General features: G+C 43.0%; 1 protein-coding gene across 1 annotated transcript in view; it reads right to left on the reverse strand.

Moving 5' to 3' along the window:
• Positions 1-4,142, reverse strand: part of SARC_04589 (hypothetical protein) — a gene marked incomplete at its 3' end in the record, with an annotated part of 15,393 nt that extends 11,251 nt beyond the window's left edge. Inside the window, exon 1 of the mRNA XM_014301565.1 lies at positions 754-4,142. Coding sequence (XP_014157040.1) covers positions 754-808 — 55 coding nt within the window. The remainder of the gene's footprint in view (positions 1-753) is intronic.
• Between the last annotated feature and the right edge of the window lie 8,203 nt (positions 4,143-12,345).

Below are 12,345 nucleotides of genomic sequence, written 5' to 3' on the forward strand. Positions count from 1 at the left end.
TGTGTGTGTGTGTGTGTGTGTGTGTGTGTGTGTGTGTGTCGTGTGTGTGTGTCTCTGTGTGTGTGTGTTTGTTTGTGGTGTGTGTGTGTGGTTGTTTGTGTGTATACGTATACGTATGTATCCGTATATGTATGTATTTATACGAAGTATATGTTCAGTCTGTAAATAATGAACGAATGGTGTAGGAATAGAAGGAGTGTTTGGTGGTAACGTGAGTGTTGCTATGTTTTTTAGATCCAAGCTATAAACAAACATGTATATAAACATCAATCTCACATGCTCAACATCCTCATTTGGTAAATGTAGATATACAAATACAGCTTTTGCAATAGTATATATGTAGTGGCTGTGCTTGTTCCTGACACTCGTGTGTGTACCATCTGTGCTCGTTGGTTGCATGCGTGATTCATTTATCATATATCCATAGCAAAACAAATCGAGACGTGTAAATGTACATGCACGCATTACAGGTGAAGTGTCTGCATGTTTATTGATTGCTACGTATACACAGTATATGCACAATGTATATCCATATGCTATGTAGAGACCACAAGTGCAGTTTGTCTATAGGAAGTATATGAGGCAGTACAATGACTGTCCTTAATACTCTCGCGTACATGGCAAGCGTGCACTCTCGTGTACAGGACATGCGTGTGCATCCATACATGTACCCGTGTATCTATACAACAGCAGGAATGAAGAATCAGTATCATTACAAGCGCAAACATAACAATTGAACAGGAGCGCACATACGTCGTGGACGCCCGGGCGATTTCCCAATCGATGAGGTGCTGGAATAGGACGACATCTGTTCTACCTCGAAGGAGCACAACCTTATATATATATACTACAATATATTTCTTCTGATTGAATGTGTACTTGATACACTATGGCTGTTCAAATGAGTATATGTGTATATACTACACTATATCGGACGTATATTGATTGTATATCATGCGTATATCGATTTGAATGAATGTATGTTTAATACACTATATCGATTTACTGATTAGATTTTCTTTTTTGATTAAGCTATACTTATCGAATAAGCTTTCAACTACGGAGTACGGACCTGCCGAATTTTGATATACAATGTGATTACAAAGGTATAAATATATATATATATATATATATATATATATATATATATATATATATACGTGCAGTTGTATTACACTACTTCAAGTGCCTTTGTGATGATACTTTATTATGTTGAGAGTTAGCAATGTGATGCGAGGCGCTAGAGTTATCAAGACTAAATCCACGATAAGGTATACCTAGATCACTCTATATGCAGACTCGACTGTCTAGTCGAGAGCGTTTATTTGTGTACACTACAGAGACTACACCGCATACACTTTAATATATATATCTGCGCGTACACATCTCATATCTCCCCATCTCCCCAGATCTCGTTAAAAAAGTGATTTGATCTATACTCTTACTTGTCCAGTCATCGTGATGATGAGAAATCAGGAAAAGGCGAAATTAGAACATCCTAATATATTGACCCAGTCCAATTTCTAGAGAGGACTCGGGACATAACTCACATCAGAAGGCTACTATTGCCATTGCTGTTGCGTTGGCTTATTCCCTGGTAATACACCAAGATCCAAAAACCGGATTTTGGGGCTAGGACTCTAGAGACTAGGGGCCAGAACCCTAAACCCTAAAACCCTCCTGAGATTTTACAAAGGGTTTTAGAGTTTTGGGTCTAGAGCTTCATTTCCTTGTTCGATTTTGTCCTCACCTCTCTCGAACTGAATAGGACCACACCTAATGGCACTTCTATTCTATGTACCTCCGCAAAATATACCGACACACGTCCTCCGAGAAATCCAACACCATTTTCTTAAGCGTTTCTTCAGAACTTCAAGCAAAATGATGATGATACCATCAGAGTCTGATCTAAACGGGTATCACTGGTCGTACGTGAAGCTGAGCTCCAGAAGACCATCTTATCACCGATCTTCATCCAGGAGATGTTCCTTACCGGCCCAGGAAACGCTGAAAAGGAAATAGTGAATCACTATCTCATCAACCACTGCGACAGACTGTCCGTATCACCCATCCATATGTGCGAACAGATTGAGGTGTGGCACCGGATCAATCCTGTGGCCCCTGTTTGTCGCACGTACAGTCGCGGTTACTGCCTCTATCTCAGGCTCACAGGGATCCAAAGCCACTACCACCGAGCCCTTGCTAGCCCCACTTCTCCAACACAATGATGAGCTTGAACATCTGTGAACATCTACCAACCGCGCACTCCGGGGTCCGATCCCCTGCTTTGTGTGATGCGAAGATTTCCACAGGGCAAATGCTTGCTCCCGTGCATGTGGAAAATGCACCCAGAAAGGTCACGCCTGCACCAAGTATACAGCCACTAGTCTCTCCTGCAGTGTTTGCTTTAGACTAAACCATATTGATACAGTTTGCTCCAAAAGAACCAACTTTCTTTTTGTTTTCCTTATGTGTTTCCTAAACTTGCTAAACTCAGCCCGTCCGCTCCGACCCACCCAAAATATCAACTACTTAATGATGGCGGAGCCCCCCTGTATTTACTCTACACTATATTCTATGTAGCATCCCCTCAAGAACCTGGAACATGGGTCTTTCATCATATTACTTGCGAACGAAAGTACACGTCATATTCGCACCGTAAGCATATACATCGCTGAGCGATAGTATTCAGCAACAACTAGTTTCCCAGAACCAACTCCAAGATGCTGTATTTACCCTCCAATTCCCAGTTAACAAGCATGTAGACTTATCACCTCCACTATGGCACCAGTTCACTTGGCTCTCTCACGTACACAGGGTGGCTACCGTCTCTACTACGACCAACTCCTAGCTTTAGCACAACCACCAGCAGCAGCGCGCAGCCTCAGGGCCTCCACAACCCCCACTAGTCCGCCACCATGCACTCGGTCTCCTACAGTTGATACCCGACCCCACAGTCGCCCCAATCTCAACGCAACCTCTCACTCCCGTAGCACCACCCTCTATACCCCCCACAGTAGCTCCACTTACTACTTTCCCGATCGCCGATGCATCATACAACACACCTTAATCAGACATACGATGCCTATTACCGCACTTTCGGCCACCGCAGCCGCACGACCACCCTCAGAGTGGCCGCCAGAGATAATGTCACACTCATTCCGCCCCATTCACCGGGCGGGGATACAGAAGAGTTGATGCTGAATCGCGCGTATTTTTTACAGGCCACGAACTATCTCAACTACGTCCTCACCTTGGACCTTTTTGCCTCAACCAAAACTGACCAGCTCACTAGATTCTTGTGGTGGTATCACTACCGACTGACGTAAGGTCCACCTCTTACCTCAGAGCTTCTGGACACCGTTGTCACAATGGGTGTCCAACTGGCATTAGTAGTACCACTACGCCCATGTGCAGCGTGGTGGAACAAGTTTATTGCCCCCATACAATGCCCCCCGTACATAATCCACAGCCCATCCTTCACTTCAAACACCACGGCACGGTTGCCGTGGGTAAGCTCTCATGAATGTTCATCCTTGTAGCCTTAATAGGCCCCCTCCACACCACAATCATCCCTGACGACAATTTTAAGGCTGCCATCTGATACGCCACGGTACACCCTGCTTAAACACTGCCCTTCGGGCAAGATCAGGGCAACCAAGGTATTGTCTCACTCTACATCTCCCACAGCCTACGGTATTCCAGGAAAACAGCTCAGCTTTGATCTCTAAGATCCGATGCCTGCCGACCGATACGGAAATTGTTATGCGTTGAACATAGTCGATGCTGGTAGTAGACACCGCCATCACAGCGACCGTATTGACAAGACACATGAATGAACTTATCAAAGCTCTACTTATCCGCATCCCTCGTCAATGAAAGACTCACACCCTGCTTACAGATGGTGATTCTACTTTCACCAGAAACACGGAAGCCATGATACTTGCCTGCGGCAATAAACTCCCCAGATACCCCCCAACCCAGCGGCAAAATGAAGAATGTCCTCTGTAAGTTTTGGTCTATCAAAGCGATATTAACGCCATTGAGTAATTAAACGCTTAGGTTAAGTCTAAGTATAGTGAAATTCGAAATAAATAAACGAAATGAGTCTTTCAGTAAAGTTATGTATGTCTCGTGAAAACAGCAATACTCTGAACGATTGTGAGGCTGAGACATTGGCTATATATAATACTCTCAGTACTGTTGTCGTCGAAGGGATTTTATTTAGTGTTTCGTTGTCGCTCTATTAAAAACTATGGTATGTTTCGTTGGGGCGAATCCGAGAGACTCATAAAATCCTATCTTGAAAAAAATGAAAATGAAAAATTTAAATATTCCTGATATCCATAGTTATTGCACTAACCAATAACTTGCCACTTAACAAGAATTACCGACTTAGCCTTCATCAGACTGGCACATCTGGTTGGCTGAACGGCGGATAAACTAAGCAACGCTAATAGTGCCTAGAAACCTATGTTCGGTTGAGCCATCTCGCTACCGAAGTATTCAGATATAAATAGATTTGGAAAGTAAATATAGTTCTATTAATAGAACTAGACTAAATCTTATGTTTGGTATTTTACTGGGGCCTTTTAATGGCCTTGTCCAAATATCTGATATGTAAAATGGAAAAGGTATTAATTAATAAAACCGTTAAACCCCATTTAGGAAACTTGAGTTCCTCGTACTATTAAGAGTACGTTTATAGTTTACGTACTGCTTAAGAGTACGTTTATAACATAGAGTCTAATGTGGAAGCCCGGCTATTACACAGCCCCCACCCAGCTTCGGGATCCAAGAGAGACTAGTTGCTCACTCAAGCCGGTTTTGGATTTACAATGCGAGAAGGAAAAACGGGTCGAAAACATTAAGTAGCATAACGTATAGTTAATGTTTCTCAGGCGGAGAAGTGAAGCGTTCTCGGTTACCCTATGAGTTTTGGGCTTAGGTCCAGTAGGTCCGTGGTGGTCGTCTGGACGTTTCTTACGCTTCAGTGTCTTAAGCACATATGAAGGGGATGGAAACATGCTATCTTTTTCAGCTTGTGACTTATGCAGGCGTTTACGCCATTTTCGATTAAAGGCTTTTAAATAGTCTTGATTATCGAAAGCATCTGAAGTCAACTCAGCAATTGTACCGTCTATAAAGCCTGTACGATAGCATGTATAGCCTCCCTTATACGTTCTCCAAATAATGTCTTTAAATTCAGAACGATCAAGAGGGGCATTAGAGTCATGTCTTCTTGCGAGAAAAATCTCAGTAGTCGGAATCCGACTAGTGCCTATATTTAAAGCACTGGAACCGTCGGGGTTATTAACCTCATAGGTTCTACTTTTAACGTCAGCTACAGAGATTATATATGGTCATATCCATTTAGATGTTAATACAGTAGCATCGGAAATACGTTGACGGATGTTAACTCTGTCTCCAAACTGATACTCTGCTATCTTTTTGGTAGCATTCCGTCTATTTTGCCTTTTTAATAAGGCAATATTGCGTGTTTCTCGCAAGCAAAGACATACACCGTTGTAAATACGTTATACCTTCTCTAACCATGGTAACTCATGGTGACTAGGTTCGTCCTTGTTAAAAGGTATTTTTAACTCACTATATCTGCCACGACAATAGTGAGCGGGTGTTGTACCTGTAACCGGATCAGCACACTCGTTCATCTGTGTTTGTACCCACTTAAGGTGGTACGGCCAATCATCTGCATCATCCGTTAATGCAGTACGTAAGAAGAACTTAAGTCTTTTATGGCGCGTTTCATTCGCGCCTTGTGTTTGCGGTTTATATGGTACACCCTTTTATGACACATGCCTGATACGAGTACTAACGATTCCATTACGTCATCGCAGAACTCGCTACCGTTATCAGTGCACATTATACCTGACCACCCGTGGTCAGCAAAGACTTGGCAACATAATTCTGCCATGGTCTGCGTACTCTTGTCCTTTAAAGAATAGAGCAAGTTATACCGTGACGCCACATCAAAGAAGTGGCCAATGATGACCCCTACGCCATGGAACATCTTCAGTCACATTCTTAAGCGGTGCGAACCCATAGCGCTTAATCTGGTTGAGATCACAGTCTGTACATGACTGATATACTCTGTCAACTAAAGTTGCCAGCTTAGGGTGCGATCCCATTTCGCTTAGCATCTTTAAGTGCATCTACTACGTTCTGGTGCTTCAGCTTATGGTTTTGCGTCAGCCAAGGTGGCATACGTAGCGGTCGCCTGTGTGCTCGGACGTAGGCAGGTCAACCAGATCAATGATGGCCCTGCGCCATGGAACATCTTCAGTCACACTCTTAAGCGGTGCGAACCCATAGCGCTTAATCTGGTTGAGATCACAGTCTGTACATGACTGATATACTCTGTCAACTAAAGTTGCCAGCTTAGGGGTGCGACTCCCTACCTTTCGTGATACGTAGCGGTCGCCTGTGTGCTCGGACGTAGGCAGGTCAACCAGATCAATGATGGCCCTGCGCCATGGAACATCTTCAGTCACACTCTTAAGCGGTGCGAACCCATAGCGCTTAATCTGGTTGAGATCACAGTCTGTACATGACTGATATACTCTGTCAACTAAAGTTGCCAGCTTAGGGTGCGCGATCCCATTTCGCTTAGCATCTTTAAGTGCGTCTACTACGTTCTGGTGTTTCAGCTTATGGTTTTGCGTCAGCCAAGCAAGAATGTTTTTATCATTCTGCTCCTCCAGAATAAAGGTAGGGTGTTGAGAATTCACTTGCGTGGTCTCTAAGTCTGTAGTGTTTCCAGACTCCTGTCCTTCTTTCGATTTTAAGCGCTCGTGTGCGTTTGATACACCTGACTTATTTAATAGTCGCATTATATGTGTATATGCTTCAGGATTATCTTTCATTAATCCCTTTAAAAATAGGGGTTGAAAGACTTCAGGCTTGGACTTTATGTTATTAAACAGAGTCCTAGCTAGAGACTGACGCTTCTTGACTGTAGTGTCATTAGTAGATTGTATTTCTTGTGCACAGACTTCAAGTGCTGTGTTGCCTTTGAACTGCTTAACGTTCAATTTAGTAGAGAGTGGAATCTCTGATTCTTTGACCTTGTTAAGGAAGGTCTCAGAATCCTATACGACATATTATAGTATGTCTCCAGGGTGTCTTCTGGACGGCTCGGGCACCCTGATATAGGAAAGTATCTACTTCCCTATCTAAATATATTGGCTCGCATTGTAACATGCTTATTAATATATTGAGCCATGGAATTTTTACTCCGTAATGGGCAACACAACGTGATGGTAGCTTTGTGTATATGAACATAATTTAGTAATTGGGCAATTAACTGCCATGGTGGACTAGCCCACGCATTATGTTCGGAGAGGTCTAGTTGGAAGGCATCTCCTATAGGATGATTTAAAGTCCTGTAATTCTTAAGTTGTGCATTATGATGTGCAGCAAACATGTCAACTGTATGTGGCCCAAATACCTTTTGAGCCAGTTCAAACCACCTGGGGTTACATTTCCAATCAGTGGCTAGTAACTCACGTACGGATTTATTACAGTCCGGTACAAAGCGTGATAACATATCCGGTAAATGGTTATGTATCCCTGGTAGATGTTCGATATCAAATGAAACTTTGATATTGTATCAAGCCATCGGCTCAGTAATTAAGAGTCGGGCTTCATTTCCTTCATATATTGAAGGGACTTCTGATCACACATCAGCGTAAAAGCTGTTCCGTATAAGTAATCGCGGAAGTGTGTTAAAGCTGCTACTATGGCTAGTAGCTCTTGCTTCACAGTTGGATAATTCAACTGTGATGCATTCATTGCTCGGCTAAAGAATTGTATATACCTAGGTTTATTATCTATAACCTGGTATAGTACACCTCCGAGTGCTAAGTCTGATGCGTCCGTTGCTATTTCAAAAGGCACGCCATCGACTGGTCCTTGTACAACAGGGGCTTGTTGGACTGCGTGCTTGAGCGCTTTAAATGCGTCATCACACTCTTTAGTCCACAAGTCTCCTAGTTTGCCTTTATGACATCTTAAGTGTCCAAAGGGTTTAAGATAATCAGCCAAATGTGGTACTCCATCTGAAAAGAAGTTTACAAACCCACACATGCTGTTCACATCTCTTCCTGTATTTGGTGTTCGCCTATCTAACAGGTGTTCCACCTTACCGGGGTCGATTTTAATACCTTCCTCAGATATACGGTAGTCTAAGAATTGTATTTCGCTCATGGCAAAGTGATATTTCTTCTCGTTATTCTTGAAGTTTTGTTCGTTGAGTCTCTGAAGGACTCGCCTGACTAATGCGGCATGTTCGCCCTTAGTCTTAGAAAAGTTAGGCATGTCTGCGAACATTTCTCCATTACTTGTTGGAAGAATGCTGGTAAGGAGTGCAACCCGAAAGGTGCCCCTCTAAACCTGTATTGTTTACCTTTCCAGGGAAAACTAAAGTACTTACGATGATGATACCCCTGTGTTAGGTCTATGGATGTAAACACCGTAGCACCTTCCATTCGTCTCAGTAACTCGTTTATACGAGGTAGATGGAAACTATGAGTCGGCAATAACTTAATTATTGGACTCATATCTAGACATACTCTGACTTTCTGAAATGTTCCGTCAGAGTTGTGTTGATCAACTGCCAATAATGCTAAGTTAACTGGTGTTTGTGGGTAATTGATTTCGATTACCTCATCGGATAACCATTTCTCAACTTGTTCTTTAACTACAGCTGCGTGTCTCCAAGAAACATAGTTTCTTGTAGGGCATTTGAGCTTAGTAAAGTCTACCCTGGTTAAGTCAAGGCTGTCATATCCGTCGTTAAAACGGATGTGATCTTTATCTTCTTATTTACTAGAATCAGATCCATGATTTTGTCCGCAAAGTCAGGTATTAATGCCTTGACTGTGTCTGACGGGGGCTTATATGGTTTCAGACAGTTATCGTCTGATTGATCCTTTAATGGATCTATGTTATTTGGTAAACCAGTGACGGTTATACCTAAAGTGAGTAAATCACTCATTCCGCCTATTAAGTCATACTCCTGTGACATCTTATCACAGCTTGGGTAGTGATATTTCTATCATCGGCCAGGGAGATTTTAACATCTGTGGCCATGGTATCACACGTAGAAGTTTTATCATCTACTAAAATGAGGTGAGTTGTTTGTGTTCTCCTTTCAATGTCTTTCATTGATGCAAAGCAGTCGGATATACATGAAATTTCTGAACCAGGATCAATCAATGTAAGGACTTTATTTACATTGCAACATACAGGTATTATTACACGCTCGTCTAAAGAGTCGTTGTATTTCCTTTGTAACGATTGTACCTGGTAGTACTTTCACTCCAACTTAATGTCGGGCTTTTTGTCACAAGACTTGGCGTGATAGTCATTGGTCTTCTCACACTTGTCACACTTAGTAAGAAAGTGTGTACAGGTGGGTGCATGTCTGCCATTCCAATAGCCGTTAGGGGTCAATTGGTACGCGTCATACCCACACTGTGCGTCGGCACATTTCTTAATATCCTTCGATGAAGGTTCCTTGTCCTTCGCCTCCGCGTGCCCGTTTATTGGGTCGCGTTGATTGAGTGGAGTCGCGAGCACGTGTCTGGTTAAGACGCGTCTGATGAGGTTTATCATCTGACGTCTGGCGTGAGAGGTATCCTTGATCAGCGAGCTCGCGTGGTTTCTTATTTACCGCCTTTCCTTTCGAGGTTGCTCGGTGTGCGGGGAAAAGAGTGGATACAGTATCATAAAACTGTTCCCACGTAAGTCGGGATAGATAAAACTTTGTTTCATGTCTCTTGTCTCGAGCCTCAGTTGCGTATTTACGTCACAACTCGGTGTATAGACTTTCACGGTCGTTGTTCCCTGTGTTCTTACAGAAAACATGCATAACCAAGAACTCGTACCAACGCTGTGCCTTGTCCTTTGTTATATCTGGACGCTTAAGGTCAGCATCAAGTTTCAGAATGTAACTCTGAATAGGAGTATTCTCAACTGGTTCAGTTAAGATTGAACTCAGTCCTGGACTTCACATGTCCTTGCTTAATAAGGACGTAACCAACCAACACACAGCTGGCCAGTCACGACAAGTGTCTAGCTCATGCCGGTGTCGTTGCAGGATCAAGTAACTTGTTCCTGTAGGGTCAAACGACTGCATTAAAGCGGAAATCCATTGCTGAGGAGCGATATCATTCGTCTCCAGCATGACCGTAAACGCATTAAGCGTACGGGTTAGTATGTCGAGGTCATGGTTGTTTATAAACTCGATCTGCTTGCTGTTGGCATCCCAGTTCGACTTAAGTCGACTGATCTGTCCCTTGTACTTCTGGTTATCCCGGTGGTCTTGCCCACGTTGGGCCTAAAAAAGCTGATCGATGCGCTTCTGCTTGATCGCGATCATATTAGCAAAATATGATACGTCATCAGCACGTTGCTCGTCATGGGCGATTTCCACCTTAATGGTGTAATCGTCGACCGATTTATTAAGTTCGGTCACCTCGTCAGAGTGGAAATCCTCTGCGGGCTGATGTAATGCTATGCGATCGAAGCGATTAAATTCGACTTCGTTAACACGATTACGGGAGTTTTTATTACCCCTTGTAAAGTCCATGGTCGAGGCCTTTCGGTGCTCTGTTTCTTGGATAGTAGTTGGTATTCTAATCTTAGGTGATTCATGCGTCTGGATAACATACCCAGTCTTAACTGGTTTCCGACGATTGTCATCCCAGTTGGGTAAAGGTGGCGGGGTATTTTTACCTGCCTATGGGTGTACAATACCCTCAAGGACGGGCGACTCATGGCCGGGCGTTAGAACAGGCGAATAATTAGCTTGGAGTTCTGGTGGTAGTACCTCGTAAGGTATAGATACACTGAGCACATCTGGCTCATCTGCCGCAGGTGAGCGCTCAGGCCTTTACTCTTTTCGGGCGTAATTGACTGCCGACGTTCTGTCCACTTCTGTAGGGCTTCAGTAATGCCCGGAGAAACATGCTCGCGTAAGTGCCGTGTATGTTTTCCTGATCTATACATTCGATCTACATGTTCAACAGTCATGCCTTTCATAAGGGCGGCTAACTGATTCTTAGGATCAGTATTTTCAGTAATTAACTTACTTATGCGCGTTGGTCCAGTGGTCTCGGACGTAGATTTTTGCCACTTGAGCTTACCTCCTCTTCTGGTTCCGGTATAGGTACCTTCTATGATTCGTCCCCTATAATTGGGGACTTTTCTTTCTGAGTTTCGTCAGAAGAATTGGCTAGGGCGTCTTGAGACGTGTCCCTTGTCTCACTTCTTGGCTTCGTAAATGCAAGCTTCGAAGTTGAGGCAATAGTTGGCCCTCGGGCTCTATCTGTAGGAGTAGTCTCCTTAATCGGAGTGGCTACATCCTTATCCGAGGTGTTGTCCTGTTGACTATTATTGTCGGAGTCAAGTGCCTCGGCTACGGTGCGGTTAAACGCATCGGCAGCAGCGGCGGTTGCTTCTGTGGCAGCAGTAGCTGCGGCAGCGCTAGCGGCTTCCCTCTCCATCGTCTTACGTTCAGCCTTGCGTTTCTTTGCAGGTGTATTTTCTTTCTTTGTCATAATCTTAACTTATGACTTCAGTCTTTTTTTCTCAAGGAATGACTGTGCTTAGGAACAATTTCGTGGTAGTTATCTACCTTTACGTTCAAGTAGTCTAAGTAGTTAATACCTTTGCTAACTTTAAAATGTGTAAGATTCGGTCTATCAAGGCGATATTAACGCCTTAGAGTAATTAAACGCTTAGGTTAAGTCTAAGTATCGTGAAATTCGAAGTAAATAGACGAAATGAGTCTTTTGGTAAAGTTAGGTATGAATCGTGAAAACAGCAATACTCTGAGGGATTGTGAGGCTGAGACATTGCCTATATATAATCCTCTCAGTACTTTTTTCGCCGAAGGGATTTTATTTAGTGTTTCGTTGACGCTCTATTAAAAACTATGGTATGTTTCGTTGGGGCGAATCCGAGAGATTCATAAAATCCTATCTTTAGAAGAAAAAAAGAAAAGAAAAAAAGAAAAATACTCTTGATGACCATAGTTATTGCACTAACCAATAACTTGCCACTTATCAAGAATTACCGACTTAGCCTTCATCAGACTGGCACATCTGGTTGGTTGAACGGAGGATAAACTAAGCAACGCTAATAGTCCTTAGAAACCTATGTGCGGTTGAGACATCTCGCTACCGAAGTATTCAGATATAAATAGATTTGGAAAGTAAATATAGTTATATTAATAGAACTAGACCAAATCTCACACACACATATATATATATATATATATGTGTGTATATATATATACGCACACACACACACACACACATA

The sequence above is a fragment of the Sphaeroforma arctica genome, assembly GCF_001186125.1.
Source record: "Sphaeroforma arctica JP610 unplaced genomic scaffold supercont1.264, whole genome shotgun sequence".
Lineage (NCBI taxonomy): Eukaryota > Ichthyosporea > Ichthyophonida > Sphaeroforma > Sphaeroforma arctica.